This window comes from Podarcis gaigeae, assembly GCF_964106915.1.
Source record: "Podarcis gaigeae genome assembly, chromosome: 3".
NCBI lineage: Eukaryota > Metazoa > Chordata > Lepidosauria > Squamata > Lacertidae > Podarcis > Podarcis gaigeae.
Window position 1 is genome coordinate 104,861,484 of NC_139680.1, and position 23,819 is coordinate 104,885,302.

The 23,819-nt window shown below is 45.0% G+C and overlaps 1 protein-coding gene across 14 annotated transcripts in view; it reads left to right on the forward strand.

Moving 5' to 3' along the window:
- LOC310842037 (uncharacterized protein) overlaps nt 1–23,819 on the forward strand; it is a 292,099-nt gene that overhangs the window by 223,285 nt on the left and 44,995 nt on the right. For 12 of the 14 annotated variants that reach the window (XR_014562784.1, XR_014562785.1, XR_014562786.1 and 9 more), the window contains one exon: nt 22,620–22,731. The exons of the other annotated variants lie outside the window; for them this stretch is intronic. Coding sequence is in view for 6 of the 12 variants with exons in the window: in XM_083733904.1 (XP_083590030.1) it covers nt 22,620–22,637 (18 nt within the window). In the remaining 6 variants the exon portion in view is untranslated. The remainder of the gene's footprint in view (nt 1–22,619; nt 22,732–23,819) is intronic. 14 annotated transcript variants of the gene reach the window in all.

Genomic DNA, 23,819 nt, shown 5'->3' on the forward strand with positions numbered 1-23,819 from the left:
CACAACTCCCATCAACCCTAGCCAACAGGGCTTGGGAATTATGGGGAATGTAGTCCAGCAACATCTGGAGGGTACCACATACATGCAGTGGTAGTGGTAGAGCCATTCTTGATAGCTTAGTCAAGTAGAGCATGAGACTTTTCAGGTCATGGGTTCAGGCCCCATGCTGGGCGAAAATATTTCTGTTGGGCAAAAATAACACCTGCAGGGGGTTGGACTAGATGACCCTGGTGGTCCCTTCCAACTCTACAATTCTGTGATTCTATGTATGGTGCCCTAGGCTCCTTGGAAGGAACCAAGATTCTTGCTCCAGTAGACTCATCTGCCTATCACTCTTTGTCTAAGAGCTCAGTGCCCCTCATTCTTTACCACCTTCCTGAGAGACCTCCATGTCCAAAAGACTCTCCTGTAAGGTCTCAGCTTTCTTACCCAGCTTCCCCAAGCCTACATTTCAGCACCCCACAGCTCTCTCCCATTGATCTGCTGTCTCTGGACCCAACAGTGAGGAAACTCTCCTGCTGACCCTTAGAATGAGGGATCTGAATGGAATGCACTTATTCAGAACAATGGCAAGGAGAACCCCAGAACTTTATCCTGAAAGGGGAAGGAGGCAAATTTTAGCAAACTCTCCTAGACTTTGATTGGCAGGGCCTAAAGGGTTTCCCCTTTTACCTGTCCTTTAGCCCAGCATATCATATAGACATGAGTTATCTCATCCTGGGGCTATGACAGTCATACAGCCAACTCCAGATTCCAAAGTTCTTAAAGCTTAGGTAGGACTGCCTTACAACCTGATTTTCCAGGACATGTCCAGGAATTCACCTCCGAAAATCGGGCAAATGTCCCGCAAAACCGGCAACGGGTGTTAAATCGTGCCAAAAATGTTTTTTTTAAACTCTTTAAAAAAAAATTAATCTCAACAATGTTGGGCTCTCCCTAAAAACTTTTGTTTTTGTTTTTTGAACTATGACAGATCCAGTTGATAAGAAAATGTGATTAAATCCCTGTGATCTGCACCCAAATTGACTCTCAAGTTGTACAAATTGTCAATTTAAAATTCGCTGGCAGTATTGATTCTGATGGTGATATTTGGAGAATTCAGCATGTTTGACATTTGAAGTAAGACACAAAGAAGGAGCTGAGGTATGAGGATCAGGGCCAAGAGTGGTAGAGGCCCAGATACCATGCAAATCAGGAGCTGAGGAAGATGGGAAAGACATAGAAACTTCATTTGTGCACCACCCCAAAATAGGAAACGCATCTCCAAAAAAGAGATATTTGCACAAAATTTGTATATGCTAATTTATGTATAGAGATTTACATGTGCTCATGTATGAGTATTAGGATTCTTGAACTCTAAATCAGACTTGCACAAGTCAACTAGAGGACTGTCCTCTAGGAAGTAGAACATATGGCTGTTCACCAGCAGTGAATATAGTCATAGAGGGAACAGAGCCAGAAAATGCCTTGCCTAAAGCATTCAGCCCTGACCGTTGGAAGGCAGCGATTAGGAGAAACACCATTCCCTGTATGATCAAGAGTTATTCTTATCTTTAGGCTACCAAGAGAGACTTTGCCACAAGACGGCTGTCCCCAAATTTTGCTCTCTAATTAGATGCAAATGAATTCAATGCTCCAGCTTTCTGGGCATTGCACCATGATAAGAGGAACATAACATTACCGAAATCATTTTTGAGGAGCTTTTTTTTTTTTTTTTTTAGTTTCTTTCAATGCGATTTGAATCTCGGTTTAATTTTTTGTCTGATTTCTTTCTCTCTTTTTTCCGGAACTGGGAAACTCCTTTTTAAAGAACCCAGCTGGGGCAATCTCCATTGGCCTCCAATTTTGGCTATGGCTTGGGTAGACTGTGTCGTTCCTGGGCAGTTAGCTGCAGCCAGCATTAAACAAAAAAACAATCCCGGCCTTTGTGAGGTGATTGTGCTTCAGTCCTTTCGAGAGGGGTATGGAACTCCCACAGATTTCTTCAAAAATATCTGCCTGAACCCTGTGGGAGTGTGAGACCACAGCCATGATTCTGAGGGCTAAACTGGATGTATTGGTGTCAGCAGACTCCTCTGTTTAAACCAAAGTATTCCCCAATGTAAAGCAGAAGGGTTGGTGCCCAGTTTCCAGAGTAAAAGGGACACATGATTGAAGAGAACTGAACCTTCCTCTTCCCCTGAGCATTTTTCTCTCTCTGCCTCACTTTGGTTTCAGAGCTCAGCTGAGGAGAAAACTGTACCTGAGGAGCAAACTGTGGGTGGGGGAGAGGATTTAGCATCCCCACCCACATGTCCCTTTCGACTTCAAAAACAACAGCAGCCCAGCCCCACTTTCTAGACAACCAGTGCAATGCAGACCCAGGTTTAAACAAACAGCCCTGCTGACTTCACACCTTAGGTTTGCCTAGCAAATTAAGGAAAAGGTTCAGCAAGACCCCCCTTGATGTGCTCTGCACGCACAACGTTTAAGAAAGCAACACACGCCATAAAAGATGTTCAGAAATCTGGCACACACATGGCATCTTGGCTAGGGGTCTTGCTGCCTGTCTTGCAGGCCTTCTCCCACCTGGCCTGGGAAGACAGAGCCCTGACTGACTCCAGCTACAAAAGCTGAGACTGCTGAACTAACTCTTGGGTTACTGTTGTATATTTATTTTTAGATCTTGCTCCGATTAATGCGGAAATTGTTCGATTTCGTTGAAGCGTTTTATTTGTTGTTTATGACTATTTTTGTTATGTTTGTAATTGTGTGGGGGAGTTTTTTCATGTTGTAAGAGGCCTTCAGCAATATTTTAACAATGAAAAGGGGGCATGCAATTAAAATGGGTGTGTTTACATCTAAAATCATACTGTCCCTGCAAAGACACAATTCACACCTTTGTGAAGTGATTTTGTTTCACTTGTTTTGAGAGGGGCATTTTCCTCTCATATGGTCCTAAGTAACCTTATGAATGCACTTAGCGGTGAGGAGTTAAGGGCCATGAACCATGAAGTCCCTGGCTTGAATTTTGCCTGAGGCATGAATTTATCTTTATAATTGTATGATTATATTGTTGTTGCCACCCACCATGGGACTTTAGGGTAAAGCATGGGTAAGAAATCTTATTTTATAAACATGAAGTCTCTCCGTGGCCTGAGGCAATCCGCTTTCTCTCAGCCTCTGCCCACTCCATCTGCAACACAGGGATGATAATACCAGCCTACCTTATAAGGTTGTAAAAATTTCTGAGATAATGTATCTGAAGCACTCCAAACACCCTAAATAAGTGTGATCAGCAAGTCGGGCTTCGGCATAGCTCCTTTTTTTTTCTTGTGTCAAATTATGAAGGGAAAGGGGGCGAAATTAAATCTACATGAACATCTCCGATAACCTAATCTTAGCCACATTGGGTCCCGCAGAGCCTTATAAAAACAATGGTTAAGAAAGTCACCATAAAAAGCAAAGGGACTGTGTATATTTTTAATATCCTATTCTAATAACTGCAGGAAGATTTTCTTCCCTGTCTCATACAATAATGTTGAATTGGGGATCTATTTTTACATATCGGTTTATTTTCACACTTCTCCAGTGATTTTCCAGAAAAGAAGTGAAACTGTTGAGGGGGAAATCAAACACAATGAGGTCTGAGGCACTCGGACGTAGACACAATGGGGCAGACAGAAATGTGACACAGGTCATATACGAGCTGCTGTTTAACTCACAGCTGTTTATATGAGCCCTCTGGGGAGTTACCGAGCAGAAAATGGGAGTGGTTTTCTTTTGTTTTTGAGGTGAAAATGAAACTTTGTCTTGTTTTGCTCCTGTTTGTTTACGTGCAGATAGGTTTTTAAAAGCGGGCCCACGACTTCAGCCTTGCTGATGGAAAGGCAAACTTATTCCTGACCTGTTTAGTCATATCTTTTTAATTAAAAGGTAATGTTAAGCAGAAGCAGAAGTGATAAGCAATGCAGGTTTACTAAGTGGAATGTCCTCCAAATGAATGGGTGTGAAGCAGCTGTGGGGGCTGTTGTCCTGGTGGACCAAATTCATTATTGACCTCAATCTTTCTATGCCATTTAAATATGGCAGTCTTTGCTCCTTGAGACTGCATGAGGTGGGGATTTTTTGGTTGCTACTCCTGCAAATAGATCCGAAATGTGAGTAGGGATTGATGTAATGGAGATCACTGACATAAAAGCAACACTTCCCCTCACCCCAAGGCAGGGGGGAAACAATTTTTCCCTCAGCAGTTCCAGGGGTGAGTGGTAATCAGGGGAACTCTCTTCCACGCTGAGGAGAAAGGTTGCTCGTTCCACCAATGCAGTCTTTTTGCTTCCTCTCCCTCTCACCAAGCTGATGATACATTTCCCGCCCATATCAGCAACATGGTAGAAGGAGGGCAGAACAGACCAACAGACTTGCCAAATGTTGTTATAGATTTATTTGCATCCTGGCACTGTGGAAACATAATAATAATAATAAAAATACAAAAGCTCTGCCCTCAAGGGACCTGTCTACAGCAGACCCACTGAAGTTAATGCACATGTCTAAACGTGGTTCCATTAATTTCAATGAGTCTCCTCTGTGTATAAGTTAGTTGGATACAATCTACTGCAGGAGTCAGCAAACTTTTTCAGCAGGGGCCGGTCCACTGTCCCTCAGACCTTGTGGGGGGCCGGACTATATTTTTTTCGGGGGGGGGAATGAATGAATTCCTGTGCCCCACAAATAACCTAGAGATGCATTTTAAATAAAAGCACACATTCTACTTATGTAAAAATACCAGGCAGGCCCCACAAATAACACAGAAATGCATTTAAAATAAAAGGACACATTCTACTCATGTAAAAACATGCTGATTCCCAGACCGTCTGTGGGCCGGATTTAGAAGCCGATTGGGCCGGATCTGGCCCCCTGGCCTTAGTTTGCCTACCCATGATCTGGAGACACTTGGCCACTTAGAATTGATCATGTAGAATTGAAAGACTGTTAATAGTGTAGTTGCAGCTCCTTGGCCTCAGAACTCCCCTCACATTGTTAAAACTGGGACCATTGGCCATATCTTTTGTCCTGGGTCACATCCACACCATCTTTTACTTCCCCCAAAGATGCTTGAGATGTATACCGTATTTTTCACTCTATAAGACGCACCAGACCACAAGACGCACCTAGTTTTTGGAGGAGGAAAACAAGAAAAAAATATTCTGAATCTCAGAAGCCAGAACAGCAAGAGAACTCTTGCTGTTCTGGCTTCTGGGATAGCTGCGCAGCCTGCATTCACTCCATAAGACGCACACACATTTCCCCTTACTTTTTAGGAGGGAAAAAGTGAGTCTTATAGAGCAAAAAATACGGTAATTTGTTAAGGGTGCTGAGAATAGTAGTGCTGTGAGGAGTCTCCTAAGAACCCTGAGCACTTCTTTAACAAACTACAATTCCCAAGGGTCTTTGGGGGAAGCCATGGCTGTGGTATAAGAGTGCTTTAAATGCAGAGAGTGGGTGCAACCTGCTTTCTCATCCAGCAAAGGATAGCCACATGGGCAGGGCTTCTTTTTGGGCCGGAACTCAGTTCCAGCACCGTTCATGGTGAGTTCCAGAACCTACTATCCAAGAAAAATAGCACTGCTTGTGGGTACCTGTGCAGCAGCCCCCAGGAGCTGCATGAGTGCTGCAGGCCAACAGTAAGACGTTCATATTTTAGAACTGGTAAGAGTTGGTTTATTAACTTAGTAGTTTTAAATGTGGACCTTAGCCAGGCTTGCTCCTTCTGTTAACAAACACAGAATAAATTTTAAACCTCTTGTTTAAATTTAGCCCTTTAATGAGAACAAAAGCATGCGCAGCAGAAGCCTACCTCTCCCCTAATGACCTTCCTTGATGAAGTGCCTGGGATTGCCTGCAGCGAGACTCATTCAGACATGAGGGAGTGAGTCATCAATACAGGAGCCTGTCTCAGCGGAGCGGGCAGTGGGGAGAGGCACATAACTTTCGGGGGGGGCGAGAAGAGAGAGATTTCTTGTTTCCTTCTTTATTTCTCTGCTGCCTGCACATAGTTTCATTTTCCTCCTCTTTCCATTATTATTACAGTCATACCTCGTGTTGCGTTTGCTTCATGTTGAGCGTTTTCAGGTTGTGTCCCACGGCGACCCGGAAGTACCGGAAAGGGTTACTTCCGGGTTTCGCCGCTCGCGCATGCGCAGATGCTCAAAATGACGTCATGCGCAGAAGCAGCAAATCGGGTTGCGGGTTGCGTTCTGCTCATGTTGCAAACGGGGCTCTGGAACTTTGTAGCTAAGCGGGGGGATTTGAACCTGCAGCTTGCCATTCCCGCTGGCTCAGCAAACTCTTACATAATAAAAATGGCAGAATAGATTAGAACTATGCCATTCTAACATGTAATATTAGAGAGATGTAGTATGAATTGTGAAATTTACAATGCCAAATTATAAAAACGATATCTGGGGTGGGGTGGGGGGGTGGGACATCTGGCTGGTGGAGAAGCAAAATTGACTATCTTAATAGCAGCAAAAGACATGCTCTTGACATTATAGAAAATAGTGACAGAGTCATCGCACCAACAAACAGGGGTGCCAACTTAAATAAAATATTGTGGGGGCCCAGGTAAGCCTCACCTCACATGATTGATCACATGATGCAGTGCACACACCCCATTTGGGTGGGAATGCCCATCAACTTTGGGGCCCCCTCAAATATTTTATTGTGGGGTCCGAAGCCCCCACGGCCCCTAGGAGTTGGCTCCTATGCCAGCAAAAGTTGGACACACTGGTGTTATGAGGTGTACAGACTGATTGCACAATGGCCTCATGTGCAAAACAGGTTTTACTTTCATGAGGTAATGATCAAAGGTATCCTAAGATTAGACACTGAGGTCAGAGATAGGAGAAGTTTCCTCTAGTTGAAAAATGTGTAATACTTCCTGAGAAGCAAAAGTCACCCTATTACATGGTGCTGAACTATAATATAGTCCCTATTAAACTAACGTACAGTACATAATTTGCTGCTCAGAGCTGTGCTGAGGCACATATGAACTGCTGAATTCAAGTGGCGATCCCTTCTTTCTTGATCCATCTAAAAGCTAACTACAGAAATGTTGTTCCTCCTCCCCACTGCCATGCCCTCAATTTCATAACTTTTTTTTTATGAGCACAAACTTCCATGACTACATGCAGGAGAAAAGGTCAAGAGGATAAGAGGAACCTGCAGCAGAAAGCTCACAAGTACTCATTTGTGCTGGTGATTTTATGGGGTGTGGGGGAGACAATGTGTTCAGAAGAAAAGAACAACAGCTGAGTGTCTTGTGGTACCTTCAAACTTAACAAATTTAATATGGCCTAAGCTATCATGAACAAGAATCCACTTCATATGGCTAAAATGTTGTCCTCAGTTGACAGGTGTGTGTGTGTGTGTGTGTGTGTGTGTGTGTGTGTGTGTGTGGAGAGAGAGAGAAAAAAATGTAAACAGTGAGGTTAGATGAAAATGAAACACAAAAAGACAATCTGACAATTAATTTACAGCTTAAGTATGCAAAGTTAACACAGTAACCAAGCATAACAACTGCAGTTGATGACAAGACACTCCAGTGGTGCTAAATTAATTAACATCTGTGGTGGGGTAGGAATCCCTTATCCTGATTCAAGCCAGAGGTGGCAGAATTGAAATTTTTTTTTGGGGGGGGGGGTAAGTTGTAATGAAGCTGTTTCTCATTGGAGTCTCCTTTTCAAGTTCCTCTGTTTGAGAATGACCATTTTCAGCTCAGGAGCAGAGTGTCCTGGGAGTGTGAACGGTTCTCCCAGTGGTTTCTGATGTCAGATTTGTGTCCATTATTGTCTTGCATGGAGAGTGAACTGTTTGCCTGTGTAGAATGCATAAAGGCAAGATAAAGATAAAGGTGGTATACAAATTACCGTAAATAAATTAAATTAAAAAGATGAGCATGAACGATCCTTTTACACTGTGGCTAACATTATTAGGTCCTTTAATAGTGTTGCCTGTTTAGACATGGCAAATGGGTCTGTTGTGAGGTCTGTTCTCTATGTCTGTGTCTCTGTTGGATGCTTTGTCAATGGTGTTCAGAAGGTGTCAGTAGTGTTGGAAGGTAGAGGCAGGGAGCACACCAGGTGTCACTGGCGTTGTAGGGCACCAGAGTCACTGTCCCTCCCGGGTGCCAGGCTTGGGCAATCTCCAAAAAAAAAGCTCAGCAAATTTGGGTGATCTTCCAAAAAAAGAAAAAGCAATCCTATATACATGTACTACAGAGCAGTTTCCATTGAACTCAGTAGGTCTTACTTCTGAAAAGACATAGATAGGATTCTGCAGCTAAGCAGAAAAACCACACTGATACAATGTCTTGATTTAAAGATTGGGTCAAGAGACTTCTTTCTTTCTTTCTTTCTTTCTTTCTTTCTTTCTTTCTTTCTTTCTTTCTTTCTTTCTTTCATCACATGTTGTGCACAATACTTTCAACTATTTTTACTCCTATTTCCCCCATTCTCAGAGTTGTATGGGTTTTTACCAGACCCAAACCTGTAGCATCTGACCTGCAAGATTGGTGGGAGCATCCTTTCTTGAAATGCTACCAGCTGTACAGATACATCCTCTGAAAAACTTCTCATAATTCTTCTCTCAAATATCAGAGAGAGAGCCAGGTATTGACTGAGTGGAGGTGGGGAAGCTTTGTGAACACACCAGGAGGAAAAAAGCAGGCCCAATGAAGTCATACTCACAGCAATGTGAGCTTTCCCCCCACCCCATACATCCTAAAATGACTGGGAAATCCCATTGTTAGGAAAAGAAGGCAACAGCAGGATGACCACTTCCTCCCAAGAGAGAGTCTTCTTCCTTCTGCCAGTCATGACGAGCAAGAAGAAGAATCTGAATAGAAAACTCAAAGGCACCCAAGGTCATTTCACAAACAAGCAGGGCAAGAAGGAGAAATGACTCATTCATCGATAGTGGGCCAAGCCAAACAGAAGAACAGGAGGAAAAGCTTATGTTAAAGTGGATCTACAAGGCTCAACTAACACCAAAGAAAACCAGCCCCGAGGTGAAAATCTAAGCTCCGTGAATATGGAAGGGCGTGTCAGGATGTACTCCCATTCCTGACTCAAACAGAGGCTTTCAGGTAAGAACAAAACATCAAGAGCAGGAGGAAATCCTGAAATGACTGGAACATTCCAAAGGAGGCAGGTGTCCGCCAGTAGGTTCCCAAGGAACATATACTATATCATGGATTATTATATGGGTTGCAGCTTCTTCCTGCCAAAGACAGCATCCAAAACCACCTGGGACCCCACCTGACCATGCCTAATGAAAGTATGGATACTTGGCGGCTCCCCACAGAGCGTGGGAAGAAATAGGAATGTGAGAAACTACCTTGTAGTCAGGCCATTGGTCAACCAAGCTTGTCTACATTGATTGACAGTGGCTGTCCAGGGTTTCAGGCAGGGGTCTCTCCCAGCCCTATAGGGAAAAGCCAAGGAAAAGCCATGTGTTGCAGGGAGTTGGACTAGATGACCCTTGTGGTCCTTTCCACCTCTACAATTCTATGATTCTATAAATTTTGAACCTAGGGGTTTTTTTGCATTCAAAGCATGGGCCTTGCTACCACTGAGACACAGCCCTTTTCCCAGGCACTCCCAACAATTCACAATGTTAGTGATGGCTGCAGTGAGCCACTTCACCAGGGTTGAGAGTTAGGAGCTTCCTTCTCTAGAGAACACTAGCAGAAGGAGACAAAAATATAGTTTACATGCTGAAATGGATTGGTACTGTGAATTTCATACTCAAGGGCCCTCGTGATTTTGCGTGTGCACTCAATCTGTTCCTGGAGGTGTTTAGGCTCTGGGGGAAAAGAAGACAAGGAGAGTCTTGCAATCCATGAAAGACTGGATCCACCTTTGAGGTTAATGATGAGTCTGGGAATGAAGTCTAACCTTGCCCTTATGAAACTCACTGAGATTCTTAGACATGGAAAGCACATTCGGCTCCGAGACATGCCTGGCTGAGATTAGGGCTACAAGCAGAGAATTTGAATGGACTTCATGGGAATTTGATCTGAAGATTCAAAAGTAGCATTAGCAAAAAGACTGGAGAACAAAATTCAGGTTCCAGATAGAAAACCAGTAGACCGTGAGAAGTTGAAAATAATTTAACTCTCACCAGGAACTATATTAAATGCAGGTTATCAGAGATGCCTTTCCTCCTCTTACAGGAGAGGGTGGACTTTCTCATGTCAGCTTGGGGCTTGTGGGTGTTAGCCACAAGACCCTGATTCATATCTTCCAGGACCCCTGCTTGGTGCATGAACACTCAATAGTTTCTTTGTTTCCTGGCAGAGTGGAAAAGCACCCCCCCCAAAAAAAGTACAGAAGTGCTGCACACAATAATTTGCAGACACTCAACTGTCTCAGCTTCACGGTGTTGATAGGGGGTGAGGGGAAAGTGAGGTTAAGTCCTCCAGGCAGGGCTGGCCCAAACCATTTGGCACCTGAGGCAGACCCCCCCCCCCCAAATGGTGCCTCCCTCCCTGCCAGGGAAGATTCTACATCAGGAACAAGGGGGAGTGGGAAAAGATCAACACTGAGATATGCTACCCCAGAGATCCCTGCCACCTGAGGAAGTCATCTCACCTTGTTTCGTGGGTGTGCCAGACCTGCCTCTGGGTCAACTTACCGTATTTTTTGCTCTATAAGACTCACTTTTTCCCTCCTAAAAGGTAAGGGGAAATGTGTGTGCGTCTTATGGAGTGAATGCAGGCTGCGCAGCTATCCCAGAAGCCAGAACAGCAAGAGGGATTGCAGCTTTCACTGCGCAGCGATCCCTCTTGCTGTTCTGGCTTCTGAGATTCAGAATATTTTTTTTTCTTGTTTTCCTCCTCCAAAAACTAGGTGCGTCTTGTGGTCTGGTGCATCTTATAGAGCGAAAAATACGGTAAATTCTAAACAGAAAAATAAGCACCTTGGGCATCTATTCTGTGCCATATGCATGTCTCTGGTCCAGCACGGAGAAGCTACATAGACACCACAATCATCATATGGTACCCAGTCTAGTGGGCTTTAGAGAATGCTTTCGATTTGCCACAGCTCTTGAATGCGGGGTTTATTAATTTGGTGGTTTTAAATGTGGATCTTAGTTGCTCCCGCTGTTAACAAACACAGAATAAATGCTAATTCTCTTTGTTCAGCCCTTTCATAAGAAGAAAAACAAGTGCAACTTAAGTTAAGGCTACCTCTCCCCTTAATGACCTTCCTTGATGAAGTGTCAGAGATTGCCTGCAGCAAGACTCATTTAGACATGAGGGAGTGAGTCATCGCAGGGGCCTATGTCCATGGAGGGGGTGCAGACTTCTAAAACAGGTTTCTCTCTCTCTCTCTCTCTCTCTCTCTCTCTCTCTCTCTCTCTCTCTCTCTCCTATCTGCTTCAGGGTTTTTCCTTCCCGCTTCTGCTATTCGCTCCAGCTGCACATAAACCAGAACTGCTAGTAGTTTATTTACTATAAAGCAGTGAGCCTTCAGAACAGAAAATAAAACATATTAAATTACACTTTACATTTAGTAATGATTGATAAGCATGAAAAGAAAGTGGGAGGGGGAGAAAGGGGGGGTGATAAAAAAAGAGCAGGGCGGATACAGTTGGCTTCATTTCTGCCCACAAAACAGCAAACTGGCCCATTTTAAAAGTTACAGATTCATCCCTGTAATTTAACATAGGTGTTAACTTATATAGCCATGGAGTCTACCATTCCAGCCAAACAGAAAATATCAGGTCCATCCTGACACATTTTGCATTAAAATGCACCATTGGAAATTAAAGAGCAGTGGAAGAAGAAAAGATTTAGCATGTTCATTCCCACTGAGTTAAATGGGGCTCACTCACCAATAACCAAATTGCGTAAAATTGCAGCTTGTCTCCTCAACACTCAGGTTGTATGTTGCCTTGAGAAGTTGTGTTACAAGGTGACAGAGAAAGGCTAATAATGATAAGGATAACAGCGACAACTCTGCCTTCTTAATTGCTGGTAAATACCTTTAATAACTTGGAGGGGGAGGGGGAAGGTTTTCTGTGGACTTTTAAAGACAGGTTTGTTTTCCTTTTTATGTAGTTCTTTTCAGCCAGCCTGGAGATGGAACCCGGCGCCTCCATCCAGCTGCTCGCAGCAACTGCCCACAACTCTCAGGGGAGGCCTCCCCCACATGTTGCACATTATAGAGCTAGACAGGACATCAATGACTAGTAAACACTGTGTTTCCTCCACCACCCCACTCCTGCACATCTTCTCAAGATAGCTCAGCACTTACCTGAATAATTGAGATGGGAGAGAATTTTGTTCAGCATGCATTTTGAAGTCAACTAGCCTAATTTGCAGTCTATGAACCTACGTGTCAACCAGAATGCTGTTAACAGTCGGATTGTGCCCTTTTCCAAATTTTGCAATGCTGTTTCGATTCAAAAATCGCTAGAGAAATGCATACAAAAAGTCCTATTTTATAGGCAGGTGAACAGAAAAGCATACAAAAGGCATAACAAAAAATACTTTTCTTAGGGGAGTGTGTGCAAAAGTGGATACAATTTCTATGCAATTTTTTCATTTTGAAAAAACTCAGTGGTGGAACATCTGTTTTGCAGGCAGGTTCAACTTCTGGCATCTTCAGATAGGACTGGGATCTCCCCTGCCAGAAACCCTGAAGAGCTGCTCACTGTCAGTGTAGTAGAGCTATCAGTGTTTCTCAAACTTGGGTCCCCAAGTGCTGTTGGACTACAACTCCCATCATGCATGACCACTTGTCCTGCTAGCTAGGGATGATGGGAGTTGTAGTGTAAAAACAGCTGGGGACCCAAGTTTGAGAAACACTGATAGTTCGACCAGTAGTCCAACTCGGAACATGGCAACTTCCTATGTTCCTAAGAAAGTGAACACATTTTGTTTCACGTGCTTAAAAGCTTGCTTACAGTTGGGAATGAGAATTAAAGAGATGAGCCAAAGGCTACTTGGAAAAGGTGGGTTTTGAGGAGGGGTTTGAAATGCATATTTGGAGCGAAACTTTCCAGCATCCATCAGAGGAGTGTGCCGGTCCCCAGACTCCTTGCACATACTGTTTGTTCTCTGCACAAGCTGTGGAGTGGTGAGCTCTCTGTAAAACAAGAGTATTTTCCTTTGACAGCTGTTGGAGACTGTGTGTCCTTTTCATGTTGCTCCTGTCAGCCACCACAGAGCTACAGACGATCCAGTGTTCTCTTGGCCCCTGGGCTATGCTTTGACTTGATCCCTGAGCTGAGCAGGAAAGGCTGAGTCAGGGGCCTCGCCCCAGGAGCATTGCAGGAGCTTCTGTAATTCACGCAGTATTGGAAATCAAACAGCTTCACTTGACTGCTTCCTTGTTCCTGTGCGGGAGAGGAGACTTAACATTGTGGTGGCTTGTAGTAGTTGACAACAATTATTCTATATGCTCTCTCTGCTCAGGATCTTATAAGGTTGGGGGTGGATGTGAGATCAGTTCCATTGCCACAGTCCCATTTCTATCTACTCGCTTGTATTTATCTGAAAAACAATTGTCTGCATTTCAGTTCAGAAGAGTTTTAAATGTGGAGTTTAAAAAAAAAAAAGACTATTAACAACTGAGTCAGCAGTTTTTCTCTACCGGCAGGGGGAAAAATAAATCACAAGTAAAGTCCAGGCTCAAGATCCAACGCTTGCCTAAATAAAAGCAATACATCTGTAGGGCCCGTGCTCTAGAATTTGGTGACTCTCTGATAGCAGCAGGTTCCACAGACTCAGGACTACAATGGAAAATGCACCATTAGTCATTACAGACTGCCGGATTTCTGATGGAGTTGGCGTCTGCAATAAACTGGACCTCAAATACTTGGAGAGAGGTTTGTATGTGAGCAAGCGCTCCCTTGGGTACCTCCTCAGACCAAGTCTATAAAGGGCTTTGAAGAAAATGACATATGCCTTGAATTTCACCCAGAAACAAATTAGTAACTGGTGGAGGTCTTGTAATAGTAGAGGCATGTGCACTCGGCAGCTAATGCTTGCTAGGAACATAGGAAGCTGCCTTAAACCAAGTCAGGTCCTTGGTTCATCAAGCTCAGTATTTCCTACACTGAATGGCAGCAGCTCTCCAGGGTTTCAGGCAGGAAGATGTCTGGGGCCAAGCCTGGGACCTTCTGCATGCAAGACAAACTGAACTTTCATTAAGGTGGTTACTTATGCATCAGCGAAAAAGGGGACATAGATGTGCAGGCATTTTGCATTTGCTGTTTCACTGGTATAGGTGCAAATTTAAACAAACAATTTCTGCAATTTAAATAGGGATGCAATGCATTTCGGCATTGTGTGGAATATCATGACCTGTGTACCAAACGGTTCAGTTGATGGGCAGCTTCAAGTCCCTTGTTCCCCCTTCTTATGGTTCTTGATCTTCATGGCTCTTTATCCTTAAACTGGACTTGAACCGGACAGTTCTCAGATAGATGATTCCTTCAAACCGAGGACAGTCCTCTGTAATGGCCAAGTCACCCAGAAGGGCAGCTACACATATTTTATTAATCATGAGGACATCAGCCAAGGGGGCATGCGCAGCCATGAAAAGAGCCTTTATTTTCAGGAAGAGATACCAGGACATATGCCTCCCTCTGAGAATCCAGAAAGTGGCCCAGATCCAGGAACACTCCCAAGCTGCAAAGCACGAGGGGGAGACGTTCAAATCAGGCAGTTCCATAGCTTCCCCTGTCTCATGACTGCTAACCAGCCCAGCTCCATTTTTGCCTGGGTTAAGTTTCACGTGAGTCACCGTCACCTAGTGCTTTGAGTATGTCTGTACGATTCATGTTTCCAAGTGAATTTTACCCCCCTTAAGTAATGCATTATACTTTTAGGTGTACTCTTGAAAGTGAAATTTTACTGTTTTTTTAAAAAAATGCAACTCTTATTTTCAGCAATGTCAATTTAAGAATTGTTATGTGAGCACCTAACCTGCCCTGCCGCCTGCCCCCCAAATCCTAGTGTATGAAGAATCCCTTCAGCCCCACTTCAGCTTATCACCCGATTTGTTCTCCACTTCCATAGGTCATAATGGTAAACTGGGGTTTCAGAGAGGACACCCTTATCTGTGCCGTTGCATCTGGAGCAAGGAGGATTTCTTGCCTGTGTAAACACGAGTCGCTGCTGCCATTTCCTGAGCACCTGTGAGGGCTCTGGTCACAGAGCGGCTTCTTCGCCCTGCTCCACAGCTGTTGCCACTACCTGCTGCAGTGCTGGGTCATGAAATCGCTCTTGACAGGGCTTAATGGAATACAAATGCTGTTATAACAACTGTCAAAAGCTTTTTAAAAAATAGTTGGGCCTAAGCGAGGAGCAGGTCGCATATTACACTGCACCTCTGCTGAAGTGTTTTATGATTAGGTACACGATACTCTGTAAGAAACCATGGCACTTTATGAGGCAGAGCCTTCCTCCATAACTCAAGCATGGGGCGAATCTTTTGAATGATGGGGGTGGCGGCGAGGGCGAGCTAACTCACCCTTGGTACGATTCCTGTTGTCTGCTCCATGAAAATTGAAAGAAAGAAAGAAAAGTATTCAATCAGGGTGTAGTCATTTGCTACCCAGGTTGAATTCAGACAGCTCTTTATTCCGTCCTCCTGATGTCTCATTACCTGATAATTCCCACATTTTCTGTGATTCTTCGCATAGCCTAAACTTCTGGAAATCTAGGGGACTGTAGTAGAAATTTAGCACTCATTTCCGTGTTAATTGCTTCCAGGAAAGAAAAAAAATCTGCCTGCAATTTCATTAACTTGGAAAATCGTGGGCATTTTGTGCTGTAACTTTTCTGCTATTTTAATGCATTTTGTGACACAATTTGGGTCTTTCCTGCCGTTTTCATGGGTGACTCACAGGGGAACAGTCATATATCGACCAAAAAGCCACGATTCCATAATCCAGCAGGTCATGCAGTGCATAAGAAACATTAAAAACCAGAGGGGAAGCTCTAGCATTATAATCAGGAAAACTAACACAATAATCCTCACATCCCAATGCATCCTTAGAGTAGCAAGGAGTAGACCTCTTCCTTTGTACATCCAACTCAGAGTTAATCAGAGGTAAATACATTAATATAAGGCAGTGTCCAAAAACTGATTGAGGGGTTGTGGGTGCAGTGGATTAGCAAGGCCTAAAAGGCCGAAGCCTGCTCCTCATCATGAGATTGGGGTCTACCTCTCTACAGCCTGTATCTCATTCACTTCCAATAAATAGTTCAAAAATAACAATGGTAATAGGAAGACAATCTCATCTAGTCTGAGAGGTGTGTTCCTGGTTATGGCACCATCAGTGCACCACAGAAAGTTTTAAGGGCCTCAGAGTTTCCTGAACCTCTCCCGGAGCAGATCGGGACTTCCTTGCTAACCTTGCTTCTGTCACAAAGTCGCTTGGGGATGGGGACAGTTTGCAAGACCCAAACTATATGCCTTTGTCCACTTGTGATGTTATGAGTAGCAGTCTGCCGAGGCCAATATGCCTTGTTGATTTAGATTTGATGTTTAATTTGTTTAAAACAGACAAACAAACAAAATCTGAAAGCAGGTTTTGGCCCCATTCTGGAGAATGAAATGGGAGCCAGGAATATGTCAAGAGACTGCCGTGAGGTGCCTCCAGACCATCAATTTTTTGCAGGAGGCATTCAAGAACATCCTAGGAAATGTTTGGCTTGTGCCATTATAGTGCTGCGTCTGTTGCCCTAGCACGACTAATCGACTTTGAAAAAGAAACTCTGCAATTTGGAAAGTGACAGGAAAACCGCGTTGAAAAGTGTAGAATGAACAACTGATTAAGGGGGAAGACCTGGAAACACCCCAGAAGCAAATCGGGATGAATGGTTGATGATATACAGCCTCTGCAGACAGTGGCGTAGCGTGGGGGGTGCAGGGGGGCCGGCCGCACCGGGTGCAACATCTGGGGGTTAGGGTTAGGGGGCGCAAATCCACAGGTTAGGGGGCGCAAATCCATGGGTTAGGGGGTGCAAATTACTTGCCCTGCCCCGGGTGCTGACAACCCACGCTACCCCACTGTCTGCAGAAACATATCAGAATGAATGCTCAATAGAGACCGGCTATAATCTAACCTGTGTTTAAGCTTTGTGCAAGCAAATCAGGGCAAATGCTTTTGATTTTTAAAACCACACAGCTCTTTTGCACTTAAAACACCTATAATGTGATGTCTTTTCCCCCCTGCTCTGTCGCAGGTCAAGGGGCATTCATGCCTCACAGAGCCCCTCTGCTAGTAAACAAACCAGTGGGTCCTCCTCCTCTGCCTCCCTCCCTCTCCCAAGGCCATGCTTCCTTTCACACAAGGTCCTGGAATCCTGGCTGCCTGGCTGGTGATAATGGAGCAAGGGAGGCTGCTGCAGGCTCCTTGATGAGGGAACCCTGCCAGAGCCCAGACAGCCTGCTGATTCAGCAAAGTGCAGGCAGGCCGACTGAAACCCTATCTCCCTCTGTTTTCCCCACCAAAATGCAGCTGCTTGGAAGGGCGAGCCCTTTTTTTCTGCCTGTCTGCAGGCAGGAATTCTCCTTTCACAAACTGATGAGCAGTGTGACAATGAGGTGGGTTTCCCTCTGGCTTGTGGATTGGGGAGCGCTTTTTTGGGGGGTAGGTGGCGCTGTGGGTTAAAGCCTCAGCGCCTAGGACTTGCCGATCGAAAGGTCGGCGGTTCAAATCCCTGCGGCGGGGTGCGCTCCCGCTGCTCGGTCCCAGCGCCTGCCAACCTAACAGTTCGAAACCACCTCCGGGTGCAAGTAGATAAATAGGGACCGCTTACCAGCGGGAAGGTAAACGGCGTTTCCGTGTGCGGCTCTGGCTCGCCAGAGCAGCAATGTCACGCTGGCCACGTGACCCGGAAGTGTCTCCGGACAGCGCTGGCCCCTGGCCTCTTGAGTGAGATGGGCGCACAACCCCCGAGTCTGTCAAGACTGGCCCGTACGGGCAGGGGTACCTTTACCTTTTTAATTCAGTATACCCCACCAAAAAAAAAACAACCAAACTTTTTTGGCTACGCCTAACTTAGACCCGTCACTTAGAGACCGAGAAACTCAAGAATCGACAAAAGCAATTGTAAACTGGAAAAAAAAACTGAAGAGTCACATTTTTAAAAATACACACTCGCATAGGCTCTGATATTTTGATGTTTATCACTGGCCATCGAATGGGAAGCTGTAATTCCACATCGTAATAAAAGCAAGAGAGTATTTGCAGGCTGGAGGCTTAGATCTGCGGTAGAATTCATTACTTTTTTTAGCTCTCATTACCCTTGGACTAGATAGGAACAAACCAAAACTGGTTAAGAATAGCTGAAAAGAACTTGTTTTAAAAAATGCTTGATGGGCCTCTGTTGAGGTCACCCTGTTAGTTTCAGATCAAGGCGGCGGTGCCTGTTTAATTTCCTATCTGCAGGCGAAAGGAGTCGCTTTGCTCCTGATGAAGTAGATAAATGACGATAAAGATCTGGCTCAGGACTGCTTGACATGCTAAGACTCCCCCCACCCCCCGCCGCCCCTGTCAAGAAAGCACTGCCATGTAATAAAGTCCTGAAGGACCAGGGACCCAAGTACTTGAGAGAATGAATTCCGCCGTACCCACCAGCCCTGGCTGGAGAAGGAAAGAGGCAGCAATCTCTGTCTTGTCCTGGTTTCGTAGTTGTTTCTATTCCGCTACTGGGTTTGTTGCAATCAGTGTTGTTTCTGTTCTGCTACAGTTTGGCTCCTGCTGAAGCCCACATTATTCAACTTGTTATCTACCACGACCAAAACCTACATGATGGATTATGTAATAATTTGGGTTAATTATTTTCAGTGCATTTAAATGGAAGGGAAGTGACAAAAACAAAGCGGTAAATAACGTAACTATTTGCATAACGTTTACATATATATATATATATATATATATATATATATATATATATGCAGGTTTTGGTGTCCTCGGGTGTCTTCCCGTGTAAAAGTTGGGGTGTCTAGGCGACGTTTCGACGAGGTCTCACTCGTCATCTTCAGGCTGGTGCTTTCGGCTTCTTGTTACTGGAACAGAGCGGGATCTCAATGTTTGAGTTCCTATAAATACTGTAGAGGGGGTGTGGTGTCTAGCCTCCAATGTTCTGGGCAGAGAGGAAGTTCCCAGGCTAGTGTGCCTTTTCTTCTTTTGTTCCTTAATTACTTGAGAGATACCTTGAGTGATTTCTTGAGTGATATCCTGAGTACCACTTAGGTGGGTCATTAGGTGTGGATTAGTTGCTAAAGTCTTTGTGTCTTGACCTCTTGAACTTTGTGAAGAGTTTTCCTGAGAAGATGGCTGTATTGCACTTAGTTGTGCTTTGGCTTGGCTTCGTGTATAGGGGCGAGCTGTGGTTTTGTGGCTTGTGTCAGCCAGATCTGTGTAGGGATTGCAGCACCCCCCTGCAATCCCTACACAGATATGGCTGACACAAGCCACAAAACCACAGCTCGCCCCTATACACGAAGCCAAGCCAAAGCACAACTAAGTGCAATACAGCCATCTTCTCAGGAAAACTCTTCACAAAGTTCAAGAGGTCAAGACACAAAGACTTTAGCAACTAATCCACACCTAATGACCCACCTAAGTGGTACTCAGGATATCACTCAAGAAATCACTCAAGGTATCTCTCAAGTAATTAAGGAACAAAAGAAGAAAAGGCACACTAGCCTGGGAACTTCCTCTCTGCCCAGAACATTGGAGGCTAGACACCACACCCCCTCTACAGTATTTATAGGAACTCAAACATTGAGATCCCGCTCTGTTCCAGTAACAAGAAGCCGAAAGCACCAGCCTGAAGATGACGAGTGAGACCTCGTCGAAACGTCGCCTAGACACCCCAACTTTTACACGGGAAGACACCCGAGGACACCAAAACCTGCATTCCTGTACCCGTGAAAATCTACGAAAGCATATATATATATATATATATATATATATATATATATATATATATATATAAAATAGTGAACATCATAATCACTTGGGTGAGTTCTACTTCTGCTGCAGAGTATGTTTTTGTGAATCGCCCTCTGATCTATTTCTGGAAAGGCAGTCTAAAACTGCAGTACAGAAACACAGAAATAAAGAGAGCAGAAGCCACACATGCCGTATTTTTCACTCTATAAGACGCACTTTTTCCCTCCCAAAAAGTAAGGGGGAATGTGTGTGCATCTTATGGAGCGAATGCAGGCTGCGCGGCTAAGCCAGAAGCCAGAACAGCAAGAGGGATTGCTGCGCAGTGATCCCGCTTGCTGTTCTAGCTTCTGGCTTAGCTGCGCAAAGCCTCTTGAGGGCATGAGGAGCCTTCATCCCACTGCCCTGAAGAAGCTTCACACGGCTAGTCCAGAAGCCAGAACAGCGAGAGGGATCTCTGCGCAGCGATCTCTCTTGCTGATCTGGCTTCTGGGATTCAGATTTTTTTTTCTTGTTTTCCTCCGCCATAAACTAGGTGCGTCTTATGGTCTGGTGCGTCTTATAGAATGGAAAATACGGTGGATGCCCCTGACCCATGCAGATTGTCTGCATGTGCATGTTTAGTGCTGGGAAATAATGAGCTTGCACCCAGAGCAAGAGACTCTGTCTGCCCAACAGGGTGTGGCTGTGTGGGGCTGAGCATGTGAACTGCAAACAGGTCGCTGAGTCCTTTGTGACTAAGCAGGGTCCTCTGGAAGCAGCTCACACTCTTGTCTAGGAATGGAATGGTGCTTCCTAGACTAAAAACCACACACACGACTCACTCGCTATGCTACGTTTGAGTAAGAGCATACCCTGGGGGACCTTGCATGGATACAGAAGGCTGGGGCATGTCTTCACACTTTTATGAGCAGGGCTACATTTTGCTCGCTTCACAATTGATGGCAATGAGGGGGTTTTGTGCAGGGCTGGCGTTGCGCTCAACTGTCCAACCTCCCACCGATTCTCCACTATAACAGGAACATAGGAGCAGCCTGGCTGCTGAATCAGGCGAAAGGCCCATCTAAGTCCAACATCCTGTTCTCACAGTGGCCGGCCGGATGCCTATGGGAAGCCCACAAACGAGACCCAAGTGCAACAACAAACCTTCCACTTGCAGATCCCAGCACTTGGCATTCAGAGGCGTATTACCTCTGACAGTGCAGCTAGGACATTCAGCATAATTCCTCCCACTCCACCAGTTTATTCCCAAACTCAGGGCTCATCCACCTCTGCTCCATATCTCTAGGTACAGTTCCAGGCTTTCCAGATCTGTGTCTGAGGGCTTTTGGCTTTTTTTTTTTTAACCCCTCCACTTTTCCTGTAAAAACCCAGTTTACTGCTGAATTGCAGCAGACAACCCAAATTGAGGTTTGCTGTGATTCAGTGATGAAGTTTGGATTTTCCTGCAGAAAGTGGTAAGGCAAAAGAATGCACTTAGACATGGACTGGGAAAGTGTGGGCTTGTGCCTAGATATCATAGAGCAAAAGGTTAAGTGTGGATAAGCCCTCAGAGCTGCCCAAGAGGAACATCAGAAGCAAATAGGCCAGCAGGGAGAGGCTGTGGGGGGAAATTCAACAGGCAGGAGAAGGGTCCCATCACATTACAAGTCACAGGATGAGAACTCTGTGGTAGCTTTGTATGGTGTAGGCAGCAATGGGTGAAGGGCAAGCTGGGCCATATGAATAAGGCAGAAAGAAAGCACTTAGTTAAGCTCTTTCAGGGGTTGGTATTTGTTACCACCAGAAGCAAAATTTGAGCCCAAGCTGAAAAGTCGTTTTTACCTGAGGCTAAGGTGGTTGGACACAGGTGGCACTGTGGGTTAAACCACAGAGCCTAGGACTTGCCGATCAGAAGGTTGGCGGTTCGAATCCCCATGACAGGGTGAGCTCCTGTTGCTCGATCCTTGCTCCTGCAAACCTAGCAGTTCGAAAGCATGTCAAAGTGCAAGTAGATAAATAGGTACCACTCTGGCGGGAAGGTAAACGGCGTTTCCGTGCGCTGCTCTGGTTCACCAGAAGTGGCTTAGTCATGCTGGCCACATGACCCGGAAGCTAAAGCAAGATGAGCGCCGCAACCCCAGAGTCAGTCACGACTGGACCTAATGGTCAAGGGTCCCTTTACCTTTACCTTTTTACGATGGTTGAGTCATGGCTGGTTACCACAGCCAACAACTCTTGGGTCATTGTTTCAGGATGTGTCTCTCTATGTAACTTATAGGGACAATTCCACTCACCTGTGGGTATGGAGAGTGATAGAAAGCCTTGTGTTTACATCAGCGCTAATTTCCAGATGAAACTGATGTTGCTTGAGGGCCTCTCATTATCCAGAGGTTGCTCTACTCTTTTGTGCTTTGCTAATTAAGCCCTCAAACATGTAAACAGTCAGGAATTGAAGCCAATCAAGGAGCTCTCTTGCTTGGCATCACTAATTGTCTATGCAAGTCAGAAGCATTCATTTTAGGTCACATGCAACAGTCAAGGTCCGTGTACCCAGCCTTGACAGCACCATCAGTTTGCTCTGTTTAGGCACAGCAGCGAGGAAAATGAGAGGATTTTGGACTCTGTAGACCTGGCTGTGGTCATTGTGTAGCAAACCTATTCCATGTCTCTTACAGGCTGCAGCAGCATTCTGAAAGACTTCCACCTGGCAGCTAATTTCCTCATCTTTGGACTCAGTGAGCTGGATTATTCTGCACCCACTAGGCCTTCGGTTCTTATGCAGAGGAGGTAATAAGTTGCTACTAATCCATTTACTGAAATGTGGTCTACTTTTGGAATATGAATCATTGGTGCTTACTTGCAAGGAAGCATGTGCAGGGCTGCATCCTCCAAGAATTTGTCCAACACTTCTTCCTAATGCCATCCAAGCTAGTAACTGTCATATCTTGTGTTAGCGAGTTACTTCTTAATTATGCACTGCATGGAATCAGATTTCCTTATGTTTTCCTTAAGATTAGCCCACTGCTAATCAAACAAGGCAGCATCATATTATAAAGCAGGGTAGGGAACCTTTGGGGCCTGGTGGGCTAGATATGTAATATCCCCCGTTTGGTCAGCCAGCTTTGACAGGTAGACAGTAAGCAAACAATATAATGCCACCAGGTGAGTGACAGGTAGGTCATCAACCTCGTCTAAGTTGACCCACAGGGATCAATTGGGGGGGGAATACTGCCCAAAGCATGAATTGAGAACTAGCTGGTGCACCCACTGAACAGCTTGTGCATGCGGAGTTGAATCCTGCTTTCTGCAGCTGTCTCTCCTCATGTTCCACACCTGACAGGAGGTGGATGCATTTCAGGGGGGGCAAGCTGCAACATCCAAAACCTTGCTTGTTTGCTGCAGCAGAGCAGGCTGCACAGAGAGGCAGCTTTTTCTTCCTTTTAGCCATGGCGGTTCCAGGGGCTCGTGTCCTTTTAGGCCTGAACTGTGTGAATGGCAGAATGAAGGGCACTGAATTCTGCAGATCTAAGGCTACCCTGTGACACTCCTCCAACCCACTACCACCACCACTAGAAGGCCACCATTAGCACATCTAGACCCCTGAAGCTTTCCACAAGTGTAGCAAGAAGTACCACACTGTCAGCTGGTCTCTCCCCCCCCCCTGTGGGAACAATCAGCATTTTTACCATATCCAACAGTCTCTCAGCAGCCCTTTGAATGGTTTTCCTTTTGCTTAGTTCTATACCTTGTTTCTGTGATTAAGTGCTAGTTGCATTAGACAACTCCATTACTTGAAGAATCCATTACAAGGATTCTTCTGACTATGCACATTAAGGGAAGTGTATGTAAGGGAGATCTGCACAAATAATATTGTG